This window comes from Ciconia boyciana, chromosome 11, assembly GCF_034638445.1.
Source record: "Ciconia boyciana chromosome 11, ASM3463844v1, whole genome shotgun sequence".
Taxonomy (NCBI): Eukaryota; Metazoa; Chordata; class Aves; order Ciconiiformes; family Ciconiidae; genus Ciconia; species Ciconia boyciana.
The window spans coordinates 4,191,045-4,217,736 of NC_132944.1; the positions used below are offsets into that span (position 1 = coordinate 4,191,045).

Genomic DNA, 26,692 nt, shown 5'->3' on the forward strand with positions numbered 1-26,692 from the left:
TTGGTGATTCTTTCAGACTAAGTAGTAGGCTCTGGGAAATTCTTACTTACCTGTCCTAACTTGAAATCTAACTAAGAATTTTCCTGTTTTCGTCTTTTGGGGGTCCACTAGTGATGGTGCTGATTAGGTAGGTTTGAAGTAGGATCTTGACTGTTCAGATGCTGAAGTCAAATTGTTTAAAAGCCAAGACAAAAAAAGCAAGCAGATTTGTTTGTTTACCTTAAATATTTTCAAGTTGTTCTGTGCCTCCTGTAATAAGCTCTTCAAAGCAAAGTGCATTCTCTGTTTATTTCTAGGGAAAAAAAAATAAATCTAAGAATGTTTTATCATAGCCTTTAGATGTTTACACCCGTGCCTGGAAGGCTCTATGGAATCAGAACTGGGCACCTGAAGTGAACACCCCCATTAAGCCTGTTACTCATGCTGAAGTCACTGCAAAGACAAAGTGACTATTCGCAACTAGAACTTCAAATCTGAGTAAAGTAAACAGCTCTTAGGTTTCATGTTATGTAGCAAAAGGCACTGGTACATTAATAAGCAACTCCGATTCCTGAAACACGTGTAAAAAGGTATATAGCACCAGAAATATCCACCATAAGAGTCAGACAAGCAGGCATTGGTCATCCTTAATACTACAGTGAAAGTGCAAGTAGTCTGAGAAAGAAATCTGGAACACAGATTTTTTTGGAAAAAACATAGAATCAAGTCACACACTTCCTTACCCTGAGAAGAGATCCAATGGGCAATATTTACTTGGTCGCTTCCATTTTCCGTTCGCTACCTGTTAAAAACCCACACCACTGCTGTTAATCACTCTTTCTGGAATAACTACTCTCAGTTATTTTAATAGTCCGGTGTGTGGCACTAACATCCTGCCTTCAGAAGTCCTACGACATTTAAAATGTTTTGAACATACAATTCATGACTACTAGGGGTCTTCCTCGTCATATTTAGCTCAAGTCACTCAAATTGCGTTCGCAAATGGAAAGCATGGAGAAAGGTCACATTAAATTACTGTAAGGCACAGTTATACAATTTCAGACACATAAAGGACATTAGTCAAATGAATTCCGTGTGTGTTACATGCTGTTATAAGTTACGGAATGCCACCATGCATTTGGTGAGCTGTACTTGAAAGGAAGTTTGACACTGGAGTTTACCCAATCAACAGTGTTAATAGTCCTCAAAGACTAATCGTGTATGTCTTTGCTTCCAGCTTCCCACAGAACTTGTTCCATCTCTCCCTAAACAGATTCACGCCCAGCAACTCAGACTTGTATCCACCTACTATCTTTAGTCACATCAGAGATTTAAGCAACAACATGCGAGTTAACAGGAAACAAGACTGCAATAGCAAATAAAGCACAGTGCAGTCAAAGGAAAGCAGGATGACTACTAAAAAAAAAAAATTACCTTTAGATGCTGATGCATACAGTAACGACACACCTTGTGCTTTATCTCCTGTGAAACATGGCTGGAAAAAGGAATGAAGCCACATTTTGGCTAAAACAAACAAACAAACAAAAGGGTATAAATATAAATGTATTTCTTCATATAAATATAAGGGCACACAATATGCAAATCTTTCCAGTTAAAGGAAACTAAAAAAACCAAACAAACCACTCAACATCCAACACTTAAAAGCTTAGTATAAGTCACTGTATATTATTCCCAACTATTTTACAGTCCTTGCTTAAGAAATAAGGACACGCAGAACTGCTGTGGCCTACAAAAAAGCCTAGTAATATCTGGGAAGTTTCCAAGTTTTGAAAGATCAGGAATTGGAAGAGGGAGGGGATATTTCATCTTATGGGTCACAGTGGAAGTGGTGAGCTCTGCCTTATCCCACTGCTGCGTTCCTTTGAAACTGCTCTGCTCAGTATGTGCTTAAAAAATGCAAACAAAACCCTCAGAAGGAGCTTCTCCTATTCAATACCTTAATCTCTATGCAGAGGATTGGCCGGTGTTCCACAAAACGATAGGTCTGCAGCCTGGTAAGATTAGGAAGGCACATTGCATAACCACTAAGAGTGTCCATATCTTTATCACAGCGAGACTCTGGGGAAAACAAGAACAACCAACACAAACAAGAAAATTAGGTGCGTGGATGTTTATTTTACTCAGTAGTTATCTTGTTCAGCAGGTGGGGGGGTGGGGACAAACTCAGAAAGACAGGACACAGTTTAGCAGGCTTTAGCCAATCGTGCACTTGCATAAAGTTGCCCTCCCCATTATCAACACCTGTTTTCAGTTTCCTCAAAACTGTCATAGGCATATAGAGTGCCTCAAGAGCTGCTTTTAATGGCTGGTTTCCAGCTCATCTCAAGAGAGGTATCAGTGAGAGGCCTGAAACAGCAAAGGAGTGCATTCAATTGGCCGACAAGAGGTAAAGAGACTTACTACTGTATTCAAAGATGCGATCTCATGTTTGCTTGCTAAAACTGCATGAACTACCATCCCTCAGTCTAGTCAAGAGGAACCTGTGAAAACTGGCAGGAATATCATGAACTGTTCAGAAGTTCAGGAGAAAGTGTACATCTAAACAGAACCTGCAAGTGGCTTCGCTCAACTCCTTGGTCTGTATGTAGTCTCTTCCTAGCCATTCCAGTGTTTACATCAAAATAATAAATAGGTGAAAAGGAACACAGAAGGAACAAAACTTAGCTTTCCCCTCCTCACAAGCTCACAACTTTGAACAAGAATTTCAAATTTTGTTGGCTAAGACCACCCTTTTAAAAATAGCACTTTTAAAATATAGTCCAGATTAACGATCCTGAGAAGTAACAAAGTAGCAAAATGGTTTCAGTCTAAGATTAAGAAGCATTATGTAGAGAAAGCCTTTAAATAACCTCCCTTGTCTGTTTCTCTGTCCCACACGCATCCTTTGGGACAGAGGAAGGTCTGCGAGATTTTAATTCAAATTTAACAAGAATGTACACTCCTAGATTTTCAGATATCTATGTTACTAAAGAGACATACAGAATACCTATGTTCTGTTATAGTTTCCATTGCTAAGAAAAATGTCCATTCTGAAAAATATATTGCAATAGAAAAAAAAAAAAAAACAACCAACAACTCAGAAACAGAAGCCTCATTAGGCATCAGCCTGCAATTACATGCTGTACTTCATAGGATGAGCTAGAAGAAACCTTCTTTCTCCAACAAAATGCTGGGGTTTGTTTTCTTTTTCTAAACTCAAGCAAAAGTACATGCGTGTTCAGCTGAAAGCCACTTGCCAAACCAGACAGACCCAGAAATTTAAAGTATTAGAGAAGTTCCTTTGTAAGTTAGACAGGCTTACGTGAAAGGTAATATTAAAGGAAATTCTTTCCTCCAGGTTTAAAAAAAAAATCCTTTAAAAAAAAATCCTTTAAAAGCAAACAGGGAGATTTGATGTTGTAAAGCAAGAAATACCACTTGGACAGCTCCTCACAACCACGTTTCTTCCTCTAAAGAAATCCCCAGGAGCTGCGGACACACAAAATTTAACTTTTAAGAAATAAAACTAAATTCTATCATTCACTCCTACCAGAGTATCATCGATTTTGTAACTTTTATTAGACACTATTTACTTCCTTTGCTGGTTTCTGGCACTGTGGAACTGTTTCTCAAAAAGGCGAGGACAAGTCAGCAATGGAGAGTGCCCTGTTCTCACTATATGTAAATTAATCCCTTTTTTTTCCTGGATCAAAGGCATCAAAGTACTGGCTACACTACTTTGATTCAATACCCCATTTTTCTTCAAGGAACTTTGCAAAAGCAGGAGTTTCTGGCCATGCCCAAGAATGTTTGAGAACATAAGATGAACACACCATGAGGGACATCTTCTCTTTGCCCATTCTAGAGCTTACACCTCACTGTACTTTTAGCCATACATGAAGAACAATGCACCCAAGTGTTGCTGACTAAGAATGACAACCCCAAATTCTGTAGCACTTCGCTTCACACTGAATGCATCAGAGATTGCCAAACCTGGAGTCTTGCAGCATGTTCCAAAAGGTTTCACAAGGTCAATGCACCCTTACCTCGCACACTGGTCCCCTTCAATCCCCACCCCTGTCCAAGGGGACTAGAAAAGCGTACTTGCACTTCACCGCTGGATAGGGACCCCAGAGCACCATGTAAGAATCGGGAGAAATCAGGCACAGCCCCATATCCCAGAGATGCTCATTAAACTTTAAAGGCAGCGCAGCCTATAACACTGCAACCCCTTGCAATGAGACATGCCAGCTATCAGGAAAAGAGACGCAAGAAGCTGGAACATCAAGTTGCACGCTACTTAAGTGCTATGACTCATAGGATGTGAGATGCTTAGCCCCAAGTGAAGAACTAACGCTGAAAACAGGACAATTTAGCGGGGAGTTTCTGAAACTTATCTTCCTTCCAAAGCTCTGCTGCACAGTCCAGAAGAAGCAGCTGATGGAATCAAAACAACTCTTTCAGGACGCATCTTCCACCTCCCTCACTGACCTTTGTAAAGGACTTCACAGCAAGGTGAAAGCTTGTTCCACATTTAACAAACACAGGCTTACAGAGGATCCCTTTCCCCAGTTTGATGAAACTAGTATCAGATGCAATTTTTAATTCTAGAACACACCCATTTTTCCACAAGAAATTTTCAATGTGTCATTGTCCAAATATTGAAAAAAGTTTCCTCATATTCTGAGGTATGATGCTTTTTTACTTTATAATAAAGCACAATGCTTTACAGCTTGAGGAAGGCCCCCTTTTTAATGCTATTCCTGGCACTTACCTGGCCTCTCTGGCTGAATTTTTAAACAGAGCTGTCTTACGAAGTCTAAAGGCAGTTGAATAATTTCCTATTAAAAAAAAGGAAATATATATTTCAGCACAAAAATTAATACCCAATTTGGGGGTCTTAAAATGGAGTACTGACGTTCAGTGGATGTTAACAACAGTATACTAAACTATATAATGAGCAGCTTCTCCTCTGATTACCTGCAATCACATGCAATACTCACTCCACTATGAAACCAAGAACTAATTTAAATAAATACATGAACAAAGAGCATTTTCAGTGCAAGTTTAACATGCATGAAGTAACTCGCATCATTTTGTCCTTTTCACAAATGAAAGAGTCCCATTTCATCCCGTCCCATGTCTCACATCCCACCCACCCAAGGCAGAATTGTGTAACTCCAGTTCCAGGACAAGGTGTAACTTTTCCACTCAGGTCTCTGATGTTCAGTTAGCTAGATCTGGCCGCCCTGAAGAAGAGAGAGAGTGGCAAGGAAAAAGGTTACCTCTGACTGCACAGAAACCTAGACAATTCACATGAACCAGATTTCTCCCCTTGTTTTGCAGTTAGTCTAAAAATCTCTCTCTCTCTCACACCTCTCACCTTATGCAGGGCACAGAAATGACCACGCTTCTCATTATTACCTTGGAATAGCTCAAACCACAGAGTACAATCCAATCACCTCATCAGCACAGAGCAGGATCTTTGTTCTGATCCAAATGCTTCATGAGTGTGTATCTTGCTCGAGAGTATCTGCAAACCCTATTAATTCCTTTTACTAGCATTCAGTGTTCCCCAAAACACTTCACTGTTTACAATGCATAAGCCATTTATTTTAAGAATAAAACATTTACCCCATGGTGAACATAGTTCTCCCCAAAGAACTGCTTCATGACATGTTTTCCAAAGTCTACGATGTTTTGCAGATGGTGTAGTATTTCCTCTGAAGTCTGGAAGACAGAAACATGGTAATTTAACTATGAAATAATGATAAACAACATTCAAGAATACATACACATACTAGTCAGTGATTTAGCAAAGTAGCTCAATTGCTCTACAGAGTTTCGTAGGTCAGTGCATGTTAAAATTAAACAGACACACAAAACGCCTCCTACAGTTGTTTCCCTACCGCTGCCTGAGAGGCTGGGATAACCAGGAAAACAGTCAGAAGAGATGATTCTTCTTCTTAAGTTTCAGGGGGAAAAGGACAAAAAAAATTAAAAAGGTGGAAGAGGGGGAGATTACTCAAGATCTACTTTGTCTTTGACCGTTATTCTAAAACAGCTCAAAGAACTGCAATAGTCAAAAGGGATGCACAGCATGCCTTCTTACCAACAGGTGATGTGCAAGAGAAGCTTTCAGTGTTATAAAATACTTCACCTGGAGATGTGGAAGAGAATGGCCTAAAAGACTGAGCCACATGACAAACCTCTGCATGCACAGGTACAGAATTTGCCAAATCCTGCCTCAAACAATGAAAAATCTTACTGTAATGTCATCTTCCATTAATTTTATGTTATGTGTCTATAAGGAAACACAAAAGTTCTCCTACAAGACAAAAATGCCAAGCTAGATAGAAATGAAGCTAAATGAGTACTGGAAGCAGGACAGCAACATTAGCGCAGTCTGACTTTGACAGACTTCTGCTCATTAAAGAGGTAGCAGAGAAGCTTTACAACAATATTATCCCCTTCCCAGCACTCCAGCATACTCTGGCTCTCTGCACAGTATTTTATTGTTATGATAGACAATCTCCAAGCTCCTGTGTCCTTTTGTAACACAAAGCTTTTCTGGAAAAACACTACTTTGCCTACCACTGTACACTATAAAGCACTGAACCATATAGATTTACTCTTGGGATTGAGTAAAAGTGGAGGAAGAGAAAGTGCAACACTCATGTCCAAGTTAGAAAATCAGAGAGGAAAAACAACATGAGCAGGAGAAAAAAAATAAACAGAGCAGAGTAAGAGTAAACAAAACGCTAGGAGGACACCACTCACATAATGACAAAGTCTAGAGAAAGGAGGAAATACCACACCCAACACAAATTAAAAATGTTTATAGGGGAAAGGAGATTGTCACAAACCAAGCAATCTTACTAACTTTGTTTTACAACACCATCATAACAGGTAGATATTTTCCCCACCTTGAAGGGTTTGTTACCTAACAAACTCACACAAGTTGTGCAGGACTGAGAAGGATTCGTTTGTCACATAACACATGTCTGCAAAGACTACATACTAAGTTTAACATTCTTCCTCTAGCAGGATTCATTTTCCAGACTGAGGCAGCAATACACAATACTGCAATATGCAATAATGCTTTACAGAAAGTAAAGTCACTACAGTAACATACATTACTGCACACTTACTTCAGTGACATACCATACTACATACTGTTATTTCAGTATGCAGAGCACTGACCAAAAAAACTCAATCCTTTGCAGCAAGTAGGAAAAACACAATTTTTCCAAAGCACTTATACAGCATTTCCATCATTCTGTAAAGGCCAGTACAGTGCTTATTCTTTAAAATGCTTGGCATATTCTATGTGGAGTTGTTTCTCAGAACGGCTCTCCCCAAATCCCTTTAAGGGAGCCAAAATAAGCTTGGAGTGTCTTCACAACAGGCAACCTTCCACACACTATGATGCCTGAGTAACTTTCTCAATTGCAGTCATCTGGTCTAAAGAAGTGTATTTAAGAAAAAAGAATTAATAGGCAACAAGATGTGCGAGCAGGCCACCCACATGGGTATGCAAAAGGATATTCTACAGCAGCGTTGCTCCATCTGCGCTTCCGAGGAAGGCCAGTGCCCCCATCACTAGTGCTGAACACACCACGATCCACCAGAGAGGACTGCGGCAGCCCGAGCTCCTTCACTCCTCTCAACCAGAGGGCAGGAGACCACCGCTGGGGAAATCCCTGCTGCCCACCCCCCTACTCTCACCCTCAGCAGACTGCAAACACACTGTATCCATCCTCCCTTATGTTTCATTTGTTCCAGGCTGGGGAAGAAGTTGCTTTGCAGAGGGGAAACCCCCCAGCATTTTAAAACCTCAGTGGTTATAGTAAGTATCTTCCTCACCTGATGAAGTGGGAAATGGCAATCCTGAACACATACTATATCAAAAAAGTCAATTTATATACAGATTTCTGCCCTTTTAATGACAACATAACCCTTTCTTTAACTTACACAAATTCCGAATTGTGAGAAGGAATGTTACATCATCTCATACAGTAACAGAAATCTCAGCTAATTCCCATTTCCAGATTATTCTGACCTGGTTTGCTGATGTCCACACTACGCACAGGCTTTCTTTTTTTTTTTTTTTTAATAAATATATATATGTATACACACACACATATTGGGAAATAAGCATTTTGGAAAATCAGGACATTCACTGCTACTACTACTACAAGGAAAGACTCACCAGTTAAAAAGATCAATACAAGTTTAAAATTACAACTCAAGCTTACGACACCTGCTCACCTCCTTTTAAGAGCAAGTATATTTGATATACTCTAAATGAAACAAAAAACAACTAACAGGCTACTGGAGCACCACCTTTCAACATCAAAAAACACTAAGATTAAAAGCTTTTGAAGGACCCGTCCTTACTGCCACCTTGTTTAGCAAAACACTAAAACTCCAATAGGTTCTATATGATAAAAAGGCAAAAAATTCATTCATGCAGAAGACTCATATACTAAAATTAGCAATATGCAATTCAAATCATTCAAGTGTCAGGACTCATGGACTTTCTACTCAAGAAATGCAAGCCCCAGAGTTACATTATTGATTATGAGTATTTTTCATTAAAACGCTGATTGTAACAGTAAGATTACAATTTGCAATAACACCACTTTGTTTAACTACTAGATTATCTAGCCCCAAATTCATAACCAAACAGTATAAATACAAAGCAGCGTCCAGACTTCTTTACCTTTTCCAAAGGAGTTAAGCAGAAGAGACTGAGACGCATTTGTCCACGTCCGAAATTCAGTATGCGTCTTACTAGAAAATATTTTGCTTCAACTGCTTCTTTCAGAGCTGTTTACATTGGATGAGCTACAGTGTCACGCACAGATATATAACACTTTATATCCTAACTCATCTTGCACTAGTCAGGAATACAGATTACATCTAAAAAACATTTTCTCCTCTACAGCTGTCATGTTGCTACGTCCAAGTTTGTCCCAAAACTCTTGATTCTCCAGGACTTGTTTACAGGTCTGAAAATCAAACATTTAGTCTTCCATTCTCCTCCAAGAAAAACTGATCCTTTAAAAAAATCAACCACCCAAATAATTAAATATATTCAAATTACATAATCTTCTATTTAGAGAGCAAAGCCAAAAGGAATTGTGTATCACAGAGTCCACACAATCACAATACAAGGCAAATACAGAATGCTGGAGCTGGCCACAAGCCAGCTCTCCTCAAAATGTAGCACTTTTACACCTGAGAGGGGAGTTTGCTCTTACAGCGTGCATTTATCAGTCTGGAGCGTGAACTTAGAGAGACACTGTTTAAAATGCTTTCAGAGGTACGCTCCGCCACCGTGTGCATCCACAAATAGCCTTTTTGCTGTTACAATAGGAAGAAGAGAAGCATGTCTGTTTGGGGCAACTCTGAACAGAAGTTTTGCTAACAGGTTTCTAAAAAGCAAACTCTTGGTGCTTCATCAGCTACAGCCCACAGGAATACCTACTGTGATCTATCGCTATGCTTGGTAGGATTCTGAGCAATTTTACTAATCTGATTACGCAGGGAAAAAAACATTCAAGGACCTGACCAGCATTCAAATACTAACAGAACACCATGGCCAGTAGATTTTTTTTCTTGTGTTTCGCTATCCCAATCCAAAAAACTATACACATGCCAAAGCAGTCCACAGAAGTATTATCAACTTCAGCGCTGTGGTGGGTAACTGTGAAAAGTCACTTCCTGTCTTCCTTTGCAACTTCATCATACTTCGTCAATTTTTAAAAAACAAGTACGATGCAACAATCTCTTCAGACTTCAAAAAAAAAGAAAAAAAGAAAAGGAAAAAAAGCTGGTATTCAGTGTTTTGTTTTCTTAAATAAATGGCAATAGACTGACTTTTTACTTGAACTTGTGGTCTCATTCTACCCTCCTATATTAGAAATCGAGATAGGCACTGTTTTCCTTTCTTCCAATCCACTGGGTTCTTCCCTGTTCTCATAAAAACTCTAAACATTATTATCTTGAACTACTACAGAAGCACAAGATACATTTTTTAAATCCTGCCACTATAAGCAGATCAAAAACTTACTTGAATCCCACTTTAGTTTTATCAGACTTTTTTTTCAAGTAAAACAGTAGCACAAAGGCCATCAAATAACTCGTACGTACACTGTGTTCATGGGGTTCACCTTCCTCTGCTTTCCTCTGATCTACTTCAGAAGCTTCTCTTTTGTCCCTTGTTAAACTGGACGCATTTCGCATTCATCTTCCTGATTTAAAGCAAAACACCATTCCTATACATTTACTTTACGTTCATCCTTGTTTCTTTTTTCCTAAAATTAAACACTTGCCCCCAGCTCTCAGTATAGCTGTAATGCTTTTTATAGTTCTTTCTCATCAGAAGTGTCTGCCAGTGAACCTTACAAAGCCATAGTTCAGAAGCTGCCGTAACTCAAGCCATTCCCTCTCTCTCTCAGGTAACACACCCTAAAGACTACTCATGAGGTTGAGGAAATGGCAGAATTTGAACCCGCTGCCTCTCGTGCTCTCTTTTTTTTCCCTTGGAGCATTGTGTTGACACTGCACTTTTACCCTCCACCTTTGATTCTTGATCATTTTTTATCTCTGTTAAAGCAAATATAAGGTAAATCGCTTCAGCTCCTTCTCAAGCAGAAAAACCTTCTGCCACAGTCCAAGTAACTGGTAGACTGTGTCCCACCATGTTCTTTCTGCAACAGACAGCATGCTAAAAATCACTCACTGACAAAGGCTATTCTGTGAATATTTCATATTTTTGTCCAAATTCCATGGCTTTTTATCTACTGAATAGGTAGTCAACAGCAGACCTTTATCACGACACCAGTCCTGTGCTGCTCCTCTTCCGTCCCACCTAGCAACAGTCAGTAAAACTGTCATTTCTTCCTCAGCATCACCCCACTCTCGTACGTTGATATGCAACATTAACACTTTCTCTGTTGCCACAGCTATCCTTAGAGAAAGCCGTACCTTCTACACATTGCAGTCTTACAATCTGTCCCGCACAAAGGTCTTGGTATCAGCAGTCTCATAATCTTAGTTACGTAAGAGGACCTCAAATTTCCTCCTCTTGCCAAAACTCCTGAAACACAGGCACATTTCAAAACATCCCCTTATTCTTACTCCTGTCAGTCACAGTTCTTTCACAGGTTTCCTGTTTCTCCTCAGACTGGTTATTAGCTTACCTGGGGGCTTTTATCAACAGGACATGTTGAATCTTACCTTATTCTGGTTTGGGGGGGACTTCAAAAACCGCAGCACCACACAGCGCTAAAGAAAGATAAGAAAGAATATGGTTTCATTAGCATTTAAGTACATCATAATTTCTGAACAGCACAATTGTCTGATTCCCCACTCCACCTCATCTGAGAAACTGGAAACTGGGGGGGGGGGGGGGGAGAAGGAGCAAAACAGGCATTTTAGATAGTTCTTTCACTCAACTTGAAATCAAATACATCAATGTCTGTCACCAGATTTGCCATCACTTTAACAAGGTAGCCACTCTGCACTTAGAGTCACCAAGTATAACAGGGGAAATACTCCCTTAGCTTATTGCACTGCTCTGAAAATCTGGTAAAACACAGTATCAAACAAACAAACAGAAAAACACCCTATCACTTTTGTACCAAAGGTCTTTGGGAAAAAAAAATGCAAGACCCACTTAGATATCATTTGCTTCCAATATCAGCACAGCATTACAAAATATTAAGGAGACACCAGTTACCAGCAGTAGCTACACAGCTCTACTTATAAACACTAAAATCTAATACTTCTAAACTTCCAAAAAGTAAACATATAACACGGGGACAAATGCAGCAGGTTTCCAAATATTTTACCTTAAAAAAAAATTCACTAAGTTTTGTCATTTTTACAATTTCTATAAAATTTTGTAACAATTCAAAAACCTTCATATTTTCAAAGTACAAAAATTCTAAAAACATCCTCAGCCTTTTTCTAAGAGTTCATATAAAAATATTTTGTAGATGTCCTAAGTAAATTAGGCCTTTCTCCTTAAGCCTGTTAAGAGAGTGTCTTCCATCACAGAAGTCACCTGAAGTATCTCTCAATAAAATCTTGCTGAAATTAACCATTACGCTTGGTAAATAGACTTTTTAATATTAAAATCAAATTTTGACACAGAATTAAGGAACCTGCAAGTCTTATTAGGTGAGGCAACACATAGCCCTGCCTCCGATTAGTCGGTCTAAATATCTGATCCTCACGATGTTTACTCCTACAGTGATGTACTTCAGCCTATTCAGATAAGATGTGGATAAAAACAACTGGGCACCCCAGCAGGTAGAGGCGAACAGCTGTTTTCTGGAGTTACCTCGTAGTCACTCAGTGTCTCCATTTGGACCTTTCCTAGACACACCAAAAAGGATTACATTCTATTTAAAGCACTACCAAAGAAGTACTAACACTCAGATTCCCTCACAAATATAATACAGACAAAATGTCATAGTTACACTTCAGGTTTATGGAATCTAAGCTTTTTCCCTACCAAATGACTTGCCGTTAAAAAACCTCCCATAGCACGGCAGCACCAGATATATTCCGTATTTCAGGGCTGAAAGCTGTCTCTGGACGGTGCTGAGTGGGAGGGCGCTGCAGTTATCTTTGATTTTAGCACGTAGAGAAAGAGCAGGAGGAGAAAAGCAAAACAGATGACAATGTGTAATCCAAAATACTAACAAAACAAGACCCAGATTCAGACATTGCTAGTGAAAGCCAGAAGCAGCCCCTTCAATATCTAAAAAGTCTCAAGCCAGCATAAATCTCATAGTTCACCCACATCTGGAAAACACTCTCGGGTAAAAAGATACTTCGCTGAATTTTGATTCAACTTTTCCTGCAAGATCTAAACAGCATGAGTGTTACAACAACAAACTAGATAAATTGAACACTAATTACCATCACCTAGATTTGACAAGATTGCTGGGTGACACTTACTCTTTTTCTCCCATCATGACCTACACGTGGATAGCTCAGGCCTGATAAGCCTGTACGCTCTGTGTATGCAGTTCGTTATTTTTAGTGTTTCAACTGTTTGGATCCCCCACTTTAAATGTTCATAAACAAGTGGATCAGTGATGGAGTGATCTGATCATCACTTCTACTCAATTCAGAAACTTGATTCTGTAGCATTTCAAGGGTGTTGTAGATATTTACCTATTAATCAGTTCCTAGCCAACAAGCTTCCAACCACCGCTCTAGAAAATCCGATTGCTCTCACAGGACTCACTACAGTATTTGTTCATTACCATATAATTTCTGAAGAGGCATGCTAGGATAAAATGACCAAAATGATCTACGGCAAAAGAATAACACACTGCTTGTCTGAAGATGTCGAAAGGAAACAGCAAAGTTCAAACAGAACTTTTCAGTCACAGATGCACTTCAACCAGTCAGCCTGCACTGTGCCTTCGTACGGCTATTAGATGATCTGAGGGAAAACAAACCAAAACACAAGAAACCAAACCCAAACCACTGTTTTCTTTTTTAGGGGCAAGTTTTCGGCTAGGTCCACCCCTTTGTGCAATTCAACACACGGTTACACAAACAAAGCCACAGTCCAAAGGTTAACCCATCAGATGTCAAAGATGCCAACTGCTTCAGAATTATTACCACTGAAAATATTGGCACACATTTTTCATGCTATTGCATTACTGATTCACTTGACTGATTCTTTACTTGGAAATACTGTGGGTGGTTGTTGCCATGAGGTTTTTTGTCAGTTATCTTAAATGCCTTAGATTTTTTTCTATTTACAGATTGAACATCAAAGATGTAACATGCTTATCTGCATGCAAAACAATGGCCCAAATCCAGAAGAGAACAGATTTCTTAAGAGGTTGTCACTACTCTTTAGCACTTTGAGAATCAGATCAACTAGATCCTAATGCTCCCTAAATTTCATTCTCGATGTGCACCTCTGTAAGCCCTTCCACTGCTTAACACCACTTCCATCAATGCACTGTTACCATCGAAGTGTTTAGTTAATTGGATAATAGTCCCATCCAGACAAAAAGATGAAAACAACAGGCTGCAAAATCAAGCAGAGAAAAAAAAGAAACAATGCATGGAGGTAGGCAAATGTAATACATGAAACATTACGAGGCTTCCTATCTTTTGAAGAAACAAGACAAGCTAGAAAAATAGTGAATTCAAAGGAAGAATTCTGTCTACTTTTTTTTTTTTTAATCCAGCAGCCCTTTCTCTGCAAGTGTTGTCAGTATCCAGTTAGTGATAAAAGACTGGGGGGGGGGGGGGGGGAAGCCATCAGAATATCAAATACAACTGCTCTTACTCTCCAAATACAGAACTTAAGTGTGACTCTCACATGAGAGCACAGCAGTTTGATAACAGATAACAAACAATGTTCTTACTGGCGCCCAGGACCATACTAGGGCTACAACAAAAACCATTTCCAACTGTTACAGAAAACTCAAAACAAACTATAGCAACAAGGATACCAAAACTTGTGTCTCTCAAGACACATCCACAATCGCTCCACTGCTGAGACGATATAATCAGGAGCCTATGTTCTGGAGGAGCACTATCTCAAGCCACAGTGTTTTGAGACTCCAGACTTAAGCTTAAGGTCCCACCAAGAAAGGCAAACACTTCTTTAGCACCCTATCATGAAACAACTGTCTGGGTTAAATCATAACTGGAAGTTAATGGTTGCCAATAGACAAGAAGCTGTGGGTGCGGCTGGGAAAGTGTACTCAAAGAAGTCATTGGGATCACAGAAACACACGGATGTGTACACACAACTCTTGTCCTAATGTGTCTTGGGGAAAAAAAAGTTTGCTGGTCTTAGTCCCCACTAAGGTTATCTGCAAGAATTTTTCTTCTTCAAAGCAGTTACTACAGCTATTATTTTAATCTTACTTAGTGAAATCCAAAACCAAAGTAATCCTTGACAGTTAGGCCAAAATATGACTGGCATCAATCCAGGTACTTTGGATTAGGCAGTAGCATTATGAAACCAGGATAAAAGCTTGGTTTCATAATGCTACTTTCATAAAGAAATTTATTTCTTTACAGCTTGATGTTTGATATTGGCCTTATATTTTCCCAGAATGTCTTCCAAACTTCATTGTCATAAGATAAAGCTACCACGCAGGCCTCCTGAACTGCAGAGTTTTCACAAGTTAAACACAATTGGGGCAAATCTATAATCTTGATATTCTCCTTCAGAGAAAAACCTCGTTTGCATCACTGTTTTTTTCAAGTTTCCGTCTCTTGCTACATTATTAACAAAATCTGTGTAAGAGCTGGTGCCAGTGAAAGAAATAGGAAAATTTGTATAAAACCAAGCTCAAATGCTAGTAAAATTGTTTAGAAGTACAGAAGGATGTGTATTTCCTTTCTGCTGTTACCACCTCAGCTCACACAGTTTTAAAATAAGCTTCTGTATGAAAATATGAAGAATTAGCCTGTCCAAACACAAAGCCTGGGAAACATCACTTCAGCTTCTGCTTTTCCAAATAAGCAGGTTCACGTCATTTGTTATTACTCTATTATTATTCTAAACAGCATGCATTAAGTGTTTTTGTCTAGAGGCAAAGCATTACTCTAACATCTAGTTCTGCAACTGCCCACTATAACTAGGAAAGATTCTTATCTAGTTGATTACTAACTTGTGTTCACATATGCAAGACCTACTGGTAGAAACCAAGGCACTTTGGGAAGCAACTTTTTAAGTCCCAAAAGGAAATCCACGCCTCTTCCCACCACCCTCATCTCCCTCACTCCACACCATCTCATAAATTGTGGTCTGTGAAAACTCACCAGTCTTTTTGTAAGCACTACACGCAATTTTACATCAAAGTTACCTACATGTCTACTATACTCTGTTGTCAATACATTTATTTTGAAAAGGCACACGATATACAAGCAGAACAAGAAACCCCACATTTGTTTTAAAGTTGCCCATATAAAAGTCATGAGCTTCCAATTGTAAACAACGTGGAGGAAAACACTCTCAAAGATTGGTGACAAATCTTTCCCTACAATTATTACTATACTATTTGCTACAACCAATTACACACACCGCCACCAACTACTACCTAAGGAGATGAAGATATGAAGTCGACGAGTTTTAGAGAGAATGGTGCCTAAAAAGGCTCTTGATTTCTTTATACAGTAAAAGCTGGTTGTTTAATTCATTGTCTTTTGCTGAACCTAAAGAGCTATCAAGAACCTACCGAACACAGCCCTAAGTACGCCAAACCTTCTACCACCATTGTGGTTATTCAATGCAACCTAATCATGGTGGATTTACAACAGTGTACAGCAATGACGCCTAGAAAAAGTGTATTCCATCTAAATTTCAGTCAAAGGGTGGGAAAGGGGTTAAATTACACCGAACTGCTATTCAAGCCCTACTTGAATGTAGCGATATGCAAATACTAATTCATGACAGTTTCAATGGTACTAAATATGAACTACGGAACTATTTTGCTGATATTAAGCTATGTCTGCAGTAGCACATTGGAGCTGCATGCAGTGTATGCCAACTAAAAAAATTACACTGACATTTTTTATTCTAAATTTACATTCCACAACCCCTTCAGTTCCAACTCTAGTCTGGGGGATTTAAACAGAAAACAGTGGGTTTCTATTCAGAAAATGCAATTTCTGGGAAGGAAGCAAATGGACAAAGAGGTCTCATCTTCATATCTCAGAAAAGACAGCTGCACAGAGGAGAGTTCCTTCTGAGAACTAATAAAACTCAGTAAAAACATCCCACTACACTGCCCAGGCACTTCAATCAAAGCTTACCTTTATGATACTCAACACAAGACGTTTTTAAAGGTCTCCTCATCCAGGGTGTCAGCGTGCTGTGCAATATGGAGGGATATGGGAGATTAAAACAAACTAACCACTGGAAAATTTTGCAGCTTTTGAATGAAGTACACATAGCAATATTGTATACAAGTGTTGTTTTCCAACCCAGTTTTGTTCTGTATAAGTTGGATAAGATCACACAAAACAAAGTGAGGAAAAAGCTACACTTCCTGCCAGTATAGAGGAAGTTTAGCAATTGCTCACACAAAGTGCAAGGAAGCATTCAAAAATCAGAACAATACTCTTTTATTTAGCATAAGAGTCCCTTAAGAACAATCTTTTTATTTCTTTACATGAATAAAGAATTTCTGGCATAGCACCTGGCTTGACACCATTCAATACCTTAAACCATTATTTGGAAGCAACCACCACCATGATACTTGTTTTCTTTAGCAAAGAGCTCGCGGCTTGCATCAGACTTCAGGTACTCATTCCACTTTTTTCCTGCTTGCTTATGATCCAGATTCCCATGATAGTTAAGCACTAACTCGGGTTTCACTTTATAGCTAAGCTTTGTCTAACCTTGCAATATGCAGATGGTACCAATTCCAAGAGCAGTTTATGATTGCACTAGCCATGAGTGAGAAAGAAATGTTTGCCCTTCAGCTAAGCCACCTAATCACAGTACCTGAAATGATATCAAGTGATACACCCACAGGTACTAGGCGGAAAGGCATACCAGAGAGAGAACATAATGAATAAACCTATTGATGCCTGGCCCTCAGCATACATTACAACAGTCTGCGTAACACCGTGGGTGTCCCCAACACCCTAGCTGTTAAAAACAAGCAAGAAAAAAATCTGGTCTTTAACAGTGTATCAAATACCTCATCCATCTGTCAAACAGGTGAGTTATACCAACACGAACACGGAAACACGTACTAAGCTTCCTTCCTTTAAACTGCTCTAAACCTCCACCTACCAGCAACATACACTTTCCAGCATTAAGCTGGTCAGCTTCTCTTACATTGGGGAAACAAGGCATTTCAGGAAAATAGTAATAGGGAGGGGAGGAAATAAAAAGTCAAAACAGTAAGAGGGATTAGAATGAAGTTAAGTAATCAAATTAAGAGTTAGAATACGTTAGTAATTCCAAGCATCCTGAACACCTCAGCTAGAAGAAACCTAAGGAAGTCTTGGGCAACTGTTCAATCGAACGCAGCGTCTCTGTTCCTTCCTGAGCAAAACCAGGAGATCAGAACACGGTTATTGCATATTTTAGAAATAATACACTGAGGCAAAGAAAACATGCACTGAAAGGTTGGCCGGGAGGAAAGAACCAAAGGAGTGAATAAAATAGGCCATTAGACTGACCACTCCTACGTAGCTTATGGGTCAGCCAAGTTACTTCCACCAAAGCAACCAACCCACTACTGCTGCTGACTGACGGAAGATACGTATGCAGTACAGAAAAGGCAAAGTGTAGTCTTATAAACTCCACCGTCACTGCACTTACCAAACACTTAGACAAAAAAAAAAAAAAGCCTTTTAGATAACAACTTGATCTCATCAACTGTGAAAAGAAACTCATTCGACTTTGAGCTTAGCACCCAAATAGAAAAAACAAGGCCATTTTTAATCAAGACTACCTGCCTCCTGAGCTTGTCTGCAAAACTGAGATTCGTTTTACATTTTCATTGCACATAGCCTTCAGCATTCTCAAAAGTCCCTCAAAAAAAAGAAAAAGAAAAAGAAGAAAAAAAAAAAAAACAGGCATAAAGTGGAGTTTGAATTTCCAAAGAAAGTCACCAGAGGACAATTCTGCTCCAGCACTCTATTATTAGCAAAAGAAGATGACACCTGTGAAAAAAATTTTTCTGGGGGGAAGAGAGTGGTGTTGCTGCTGCTATGGCTGAAGTACCACTGTCGTATTACATTGGAGTACTAGACTAAGATTCGCAGTGTTTCTGTCTCCCATCTCCTTCCACACACATGCTGCGTTTTCCCATCTGCATCTACAGAACCTAAGGCACTAATACAATAAGACCAGTTTTAATTGCTGCCTTTCTGTTATTTCTCCTGTCCTCATTCAACCCCGCTACCCAGTGCCACCTTCCCTTTCACTTTATAGAAGATACTCCTACACTGCACTGCACTCAGAGCATCCTTTCAGCACAAAAACCTGGTAAAGCCAAGGAAAAAGTAAATTTAACTACACTGGTGCAATATGGAATTGAAATCCCAATATGGAATTTGAATTCTACATAGATGTTGACTCAAGCTGTTGACTTTTCTTGGGGTCAAAAAAAGCTTTGCAGCTAATCCACAGAACTGGAAGTGCTTCCAACTTTTAATTCTTCGTTTACAGTAAAAGCTTAGTAGACTGTACTCAAGAAGAGTTAGTCCAATTAGTTATGACATCTACAATTGCAGTTGTACCAGTTTAGCCAAAGAACCAAATACAAAACTGTCTTCCTTTTTTCCCAGTGACCATAGACATGTATTTAAACATCAGTTAACCAAGGTTAACACAAGGAAACATACAGTTTCATACAGGTGCCACAAAGGGTACCGAATTCCAACTCAAACTGGTGATTGCCTCCTGTTCCTAAAAACTTAATTGTTGTTTACAGCAAGGCAGACATCTCTTCCACTGATGACACACCCTGATTGCATACTTGGCTTTTCAACTGGTTTTTATAGCTGCTTGCTTCAGTAAATTTGGGCAGAAGCTCCTCTACTTGCTTACAATAAATAAATAAACAAACAATAAAAAGCAATTACAACAAGGAAAGCAGGAACAAAGCAATATATTATGTTTAGTCATCAATCTATTTTCTTGTCCTTTTTCTAAGTAGGCAAAGGGTGTGCAGGTGTCGGTTTTTTGCTAGACAATGTTTAGATATGCGTAGCCTCCAAAGAACACAAAGCTGGAGAAACCAGTTCAAGGAAACACCCTACAAATGAGCAAAAAAGCAGAAGAGGTTTTAATGGCCCTTAATCCCTATTAAAGTTCATGCTGGAATCTCAGTCCAACTCATTCACATGTGAAGTTTTGCTTCCTCCAGAAAATTCTACAGAACCAGACACAAAACTCCTCCCTATATTATATCACATAGCTTTGGTGAACCTTTTGGATACGAAATCCATCAGAAATAAGCATTAGCATAGGTTTGGAATTTAAATAGGAGAATCTCCTCCAGGATAAAAAAATATTTAAGTTCAAGTCTTACCAAAACTATGCCTTTCCCATTAGTCAAAATAAATTTAAATAAATACAAGTTGCATCTTACCTTTTCTGATAATTTCTTACTGTGAAAGAACCAAGACACCGTAACTTAGCCATATTTTAAATCAGAGCAATATTCAGAGAAGGCCACTGTTAATAAGCTATTGTATTTACATTCGCAAGGAACAGCAACTAGGTTTTCAGTATTCTTCCCCTACCTGAAGACTCGTTAATATAGAACAGACTGCTGATTCCTGCATTTCCTTGAAATCAAGACATTCATTGATGTTAATTCACTATTCTACAGACACTGAGAAAAAAAAAACAAACAGAACACAACTGAACAAAAAAAAGAACACAACTGAACAAAATCCATTTTATAGTCAGGGATCTGGAATTTCTCAGGAACGACTTGGAAGTTTTGGGGGCAATACTTTACTTACACTAATTTCAATAGGACAAAACAGATTCAGCCAACTCCACACAGAAAAACAAGGGAAGAAGAAACAGGACACACAGGTTTTTGAACTCGTACAAAATGACATCATGAGAATAAGTGCCTTAAGAAGATTCTCTCAGCAAGACAGCAATTAATGATCAGCATCACTCCCTTTCTGCCAAACAAGACCAAATAGGAAAGCTGCAGCTAGCTAGTAGTTCTGACTATAAGCTTTTCACTCTTTCAGCAAAAACCCCTTTGTCTAAACATACAATCTTGTTAATGGGCCTCTCTCAAAGTAAGCTTTTCTAACAAAATTTTCCACCAAGAATAATTTGTCATTATTCTTAAAAACAAACAAACCAACCAACCACAGGAAAACTGTTTCATATTGCAAAAGCACTATTAGGAACAATTATCTAGCCTGATTTGACACAAAGCACCCCCTCATAAGTAGAATTATTTTACTCCAAAAACCAAACCCAAAACCATCTCCCCCGTGTGCAGAAAGTGTCTTTCTGCACACACTTTGCAGCCATCATAATGCAGCTGCCAGCAGAAGCAGCTACAGATATAGTGAAATCAAAGACTGCTGTTAAAATACAAAATAACCCTCTCTCCTAGCAACCTCTACTCTCTACAGTCCCCTACAAAGCCAGAGCAAGGATCAGGAAGGATGCCTGCGAAAGCAGCACTGTGATATCCTCCATCTTTACCCATGTGTCTTGAAGCAAAAAAGAAAAAAAAAAAAAAAAAAAAATCAGAGAAGGGCCAGATACCATTCACTTACTACAGGCACCAACTTTGGGAGTCTTCTGCAAGTTTGATTATCTGACTTGACTCCCTCACCCAGTCTCCTTAGGTCTGCTTCTTTACCTTCTCCACCTACCCTCCCTCGCCCTTTTCTATGTCGTAAGCTTACATATGCTTTGGAGATGGTTTACGCATTTACTAATTAAGTCCCATACCAAAACCCAAGGATATCTGTTAGAGCTGCAAGCGCTCCAAGACAAGAAGTAGATTATTAATAACAATCAAGGCATCTGAAGATACCAACCATGACCTTTTGCAAGCACACACCAAGGTTCCTCTAGACCATCTCACTGAATAAAAAACAAGCTGGGAAAAAACCCTCCTCTTTTCTTGTACCACCTCCCAGTAGTCACCCTGAAACACAAGCTTAATGTTCAAACATATTTTAAAATGAAGCATTTGGTTACCATAATATCCCAACATGCAAAAAATAAAAATGAGTGGAAATCAACCACAGTGACGTGCAGGAGGAATGTACGTACTTCATCTCATAAAGCAAAAACTGGAGATTGCAAGCATATGTTTCAACAGTGAAAGGAAATACAAGTCATTACTTCTAGAGTTGCTTACATTACTTTCTACAAGCATCTCCTGAAGGCTTTTGAAATGAAGTGTTAAGTCTCTCTGTAAGAGCAAACTGATTAAAATGCAGAACTACAAATGAGGATTTCCAGCTCGCTTTTGGAAAAACTAGGTATTTCCACCTTAGAAAGAGTCAACAGCTACAAGAAGATAGCAGTTTCTCTGAACCCTCTCTACTGCTCAAGAGTCAAGAGGAGGAGGGAAAGCATGGTTTAGCCCTCTTTTTAAATCAGAAGCCAAATTCAATGTGGAAGGAATGACACTCCAATAAAAATGCAGGGAGTAAGAAGCATCCTTTCTAACCTGCCTGGCTGTCTGGGATAGTGCTTGGTTGGGGTTTTGTAGAGCTGTATCTGTACTGCAGCACTTTATGCATCTCTGATGCAACTAGAACAAGCAACCAGACAATTCACTGGATGGTGTGAAGGGTGGCAAGTAAGTTTTTTGAAGAGGATACTATGATTCAATCAAATATGCAAAATTGCAACCGATGGACAAGGATCATACAGACACTGCCCGAAGGAACTTGCAGTTTTTGTGTACTTCAGAGTGATCTTTCTGACCGACTCAAGCGCTGTCTTCAGGAACCAAATTGAGTTGCCAGTTATATTTCTCACTAAAATTATGAGGTAGGAAAGCTGTCTTTGTTTTCTACTAGAAGCATTTCAGCAGGCCGCAAGACTATACAAAGGCTTTCTGACCACAATTCAGTTTCAATTTGGATTAACTTAATCAGAGCTGCAATAAAAACCATCAGGAAAAGCTTTATCAACAGAGAAATTTGTACCATAATATTGTGTGTCTTCCAGAATTTTAGATTCATCAGAACTGAAACTTTAAAAAGCCATGAAAGCAGAAGTTTGAGTATGCACCAAGCAAGCACGCAGCTCCAGAGATAACAATGGTAACTGGAAATGCTCAGCAGGCATTCCATCTTTATTCATCAGATCACTTTCTAAATGCTGGAGAACTAATTAAAGTAACTCTGTAGAACTATCACCGTAAGAAGAGACGTGCTGACTAGACCATGCCCTGCCTAAGTCCTCTCTTCTTAACTGCACGAATAAGGAACAGAGATGCACTTGCGGTGATTTCAGCCACTCATTTCAGTACGGCATTCCGCAGGCTGTAGGGGCGCAGGCACGCAGGGAGACTCATCACTGTTGCATTCTGCAGGATTAATAACCAGTAAGAGGAAAAAGCACATCAAGCAGTACTTTACAACACTTTCACCAAAACAACAGAGTGTGTTCCACAGAATGCCAATGTCCGACTGTCAGACAAACCTTTGTCTATATGCCACCAGTCAAAGGCACTGGAAAAAACGGTTGCATGTTGCCTACGTCTAGGGCTTATCAGTTCATCACCAGCAGAGCTATTAGTTGGGCACGTGACTTCTCTATGACCAACTTTTTAATTTTGGTACTGTACTAACTCTGGATTAACAGTGCATTACGTTCATGTCTTAAAGGGAAAGATACAGGGAATGGAGCAAACCAAAGAAATAAGCATAGCCTTCAACACGTGGGAGCACCACGAACTGATGATGCACACCTTGTTCCTCTTCACCCTCAACCCAGACACACTCCACATAACCAAGAACAAGAGCATCCATCCAGGCTGCCTGCTCACCCCAGCCCAAACACCCTGTGTGCTTGATACATGAACTTGCACAGTACCTGTTATCAGAGCTTCAGACAGTGGTCCAGAGGGCAAGAGTTTAAATTAAACTCCCTGGATCTTACTCCATAAGGGGCGAAAAAGCTCATGCCCTTCTCCAGGACAGGGATAATTTTTTTTTTAATTTTGTTTTGTTTTTTAAAACTTCTTAGATCTTCCAGAAGAAGCAAGGAAAAGAGGTTCAGACCTACAGAGATAGGGACGAGCTTCCTCCTCACATTCCAAAATACCACTACACATCAAAAAGGAAAACATGGAAACAAGCACACACACAGTTCCACCCTGGCCTCTCACTTACAACCCCGGCACTTGTACCTGAGCATCCACTCATGTCTCCCTTGCCACAACCAAATTGCTATCCCTCCCGCTAAACATGAACTGAAGAGATACACAATGAAGCAAGGACAGTTAAAATGAAATTCACTCTTTGTTATGCTGCTGTTCTGTTCACATAATCCTGAGGATGACTTGACATCAGATCACAAGAACGATGATTAATCATGCAAGTATGTCCTGTTTGTAAGAGGAAAACAATTTAGATGCTAATTGTTACTTTGTAACTTTGTTACTTTATAACAATTAGCATCTAAACAGTATTTTATACACTCCAATTTTACAAGAGTTCGCCATCAGTAGATAGAAAGCTCTAAGACGAAAGCTTTACTGGTTCAAAGGAAAAATCGTATCTGTTTCACTTTTACTCTTTCTTAAAGTTTTAGCATCTCGTTCAAAAGAGAAGTGACACACTCAGCAACTATTCTGAATCTCTGGCAGACTTCCTCACTTTCCAGGTCTTTAAAGATATCACAATTACATCACTATGAATCCATTACATATTCTGATCCCTATCATTCAGTGACTGAGTATTTGTTAAACTGTCTTTTTCAAAGCTAAAATTTAGACAGGAAACAAAATCATGCACTTTCTTCTCATAGCAAAAGAATATTTTAAAAAATATTTTATACAAAGAAAGAGAAGGAAGAAACAAGAGCCACAGAAGTGCCCCTCCTAAAGTTTGGAGAGCACTATAAGATTTCCAGCATTTTCTCAAACTAACTATTTGTTAACATTTTTACATCTAGTTTACACTTGTAATCCAGAAAAGAGACATCAAAAGAATCCAGTATTTTCAGTCATTCACTTAGACATTATTAAAAAAATATGGTTTTCAGGATTCAACTCTTATTGTCGATTTTTTTTCCTATGTAAAGCCCACATTTTATTGTTTTGGCTTTACTGGTTTTAGATCTATACATATATCCTGTGGCATAAGATATAAGATGGATATAAGAATATCCTGTCGCAAATCCATACTAAAATTTAAACTGAAATACAAATAAATCTATAAGACAAAAAATAGCCACAAGTACTTTAAAAGAAAAAGAATAAGCTCCTTCAAGGGACACGTACAGTTAAAATCCTGATCCCAACAGGCTAAGTAAATAATATACCTACAAGTGGGGCAAGAATACAGTGACAGCAGTCAAATGAACACATGCTTTTTAAACCGACATAGAATCTGCTTGATTAGATTTAACTTCATTTAATCATTACTGCTCCCCAAAATGCTGAATCTACTTTACTATTTTTTTTTTTAATTTAAAACAAAACCAACAAAAAAACAAACAAAAAACCCCCAAAGGGTAAATCGAAGCACAGGGCTGAAATGACCGGCCCATTCACACAGAGGTCTACGGCCAGGCCAGAAACCGAAATTCTATTCTGGAGTCCCAATGCAGCACTGCAGCAAGTGTTCAAACTCTCGCAGAGAAAGAGAGTCAGTGACAAAGGGAAAAGCATTCCTTCTCCAGATTTCTTTCTTCTGTCACACTTACGCATACACGGCATTATGACAGAAAAGAGAGACTTTTAGTACTTTTCCCCACAACTCCCGTTTCCAGAAGACAGCTGTCTAGTCATCAGCTGCTTTCCCTTCCACTACTTCTACTGCCAGACCCACACAAGCCCTGAGAGAGAACCGAGGAAAACGCCCGCTAATCTCTCCCAAAGGACGGGCACAGTTCCCCCTCACGCTCCCGCCAGAACGCAAACGCTCCGCGACTGGAATGGAAAACTACTTCGGGAGAGAGAGAAGGGGAGGGCGGCGGGGCCGGGCGGCCGCTCCCGCCGAGGGAGAGGCCCGAGCACCTGGAGGCACACGCCTGGGGCGGCACCACGCCGGGCAGGGGCAGGGCAGCCGGGGACCCCCGCCCTCCCGGCCGGTCCGCGGCCTACGGAGACCCCGGCGCGGCCCCGGCCCCTGAGGGAGCGCGGCGGCGCCCCCCTCACACGGGCCCGGTGGGGCGGGGGAGGGGCGCCCGCGCGCCGCCGGCCGTTACTCGCCGCAGCCCTCCCCACCTGGCAGTGGGAGACGACGAGGCTCTGGTTGCCTTCCCCGTGGTACTTCCATTCATTCTCATCCATCTTCTCCACTTCCATGCCCGGCCCGGGCCGCCGCGCCCCGTGGGGACGGTGCCTGCCGCCGGCCCGCCGCGCTCACGCCTCCACCATCGCGGCTGCGCGCCGCCCCACCGCAGGAAGTCCCGCCCTCCGCCCGAGGCGGGGGGGGAGGAAAAGGGGGCGCGCCGAATCGGCCCGCCGCGCGCGCGCCGGGCGGCCACCTTAGCGCCGGGCAGCTCCACCCGCCGCCATCATTGATCGGGGCAGACAGCGGCGGCTGCAGCGGCGGGGGCGCAGGAGGCCGCTCTGCTCCCGGCCGCCAGGAACGCCCCGCAGCTCCGGTCGTCCTCGGCCGCGCCAGGCGGCGGAGCTCCGGGAGAGGCCCTTCAGGCGGCCCTTCCACAGCGAGAGCGCCCGCCCCGGCCCCGCCGCCTTCCCGCACCGCTCCAGCCGCTGCCAGGCGCCCTCCCCCGGGCACTCGCTCCATGTCGGAGTCGTGCACGGCGCAAGAAGGCGGAGAGCCCAGCCCAGCCCAGCCCGCCACCTCCCTGGGGCCGGTTTCGGAGGCCGCGGAGCAGAACTGAGGAAAAATAAAGCATCTTCCTGCAGAAACGACGACCTGGACCCAAAGTGCTTTTTATGCGCCCGTTCGTTGGCTGCCCAGATAACGTGTTAGGATACCGCACTGTAGAAAATGAGTTTGCACCTGCAACAGAGGTGATCAGATGATCAAACACTCAAAGTGG

General features: G+C 40.6%; 1 protein-coding gene across 4 annotated transcripts in view; it reads right to left on the reverse strand.

Moving 5' to 3' along the window:
- IPPK (inositol-pentakisphosphate 2-kinase) overlaps positions 1-26,094 on the reverse strand; it is a 34,492-nt gene extending 8,398 nt beyond the window's left edge. The window contains exons 1-10 of one of the 4 annotated variants that reach the window (XM_072875984.1): positions 25,905-25,991; positions 11,227-11,274; positions 10,975-11,086; positions 5,614-5,709; positions 4,754-4,820; positions 3,415-3,468; positions 1,937-2,058; positions 1,414-1,503; positions 723-781; positions 220-292 (exon numbers count right to left, since the gene is read on the reverse strand). In XM_072875984.1, the coding sequence (XP_072732085.1) occupies positions 220-292; positions 723-781; positions 1,414-1,503; positions 1,937-2,058; positions 3,415-3,468; positions 4,754-4,820; positions 5,614-5,652 (504 nt within the window). In that variant the 5' untranslated portion in view covers positions 5,653-5,709; positions 10,975-11,086; positions 11,227-11,274; positions 25,905-25,991. Of the gene's footprint in view, positions 1-219; positions 293-722; positions 782-1,413; positions 1,504-1,936; positions 2,059-3,414; positions 3,469-4,753; positions 4,821-5,613; positions 5,710-10,974; positions 11,087-11,226; positions 11,275-25,904 lie in introns of all 4 variants that reach the window. The other 3 variants (XM_072875981.1, XM_072875982.1, XM_072875983.1) reach the window with 3 other exon arrangements.
- Positions 26,095-26,692: the final 598 nt, after the last annotated feature.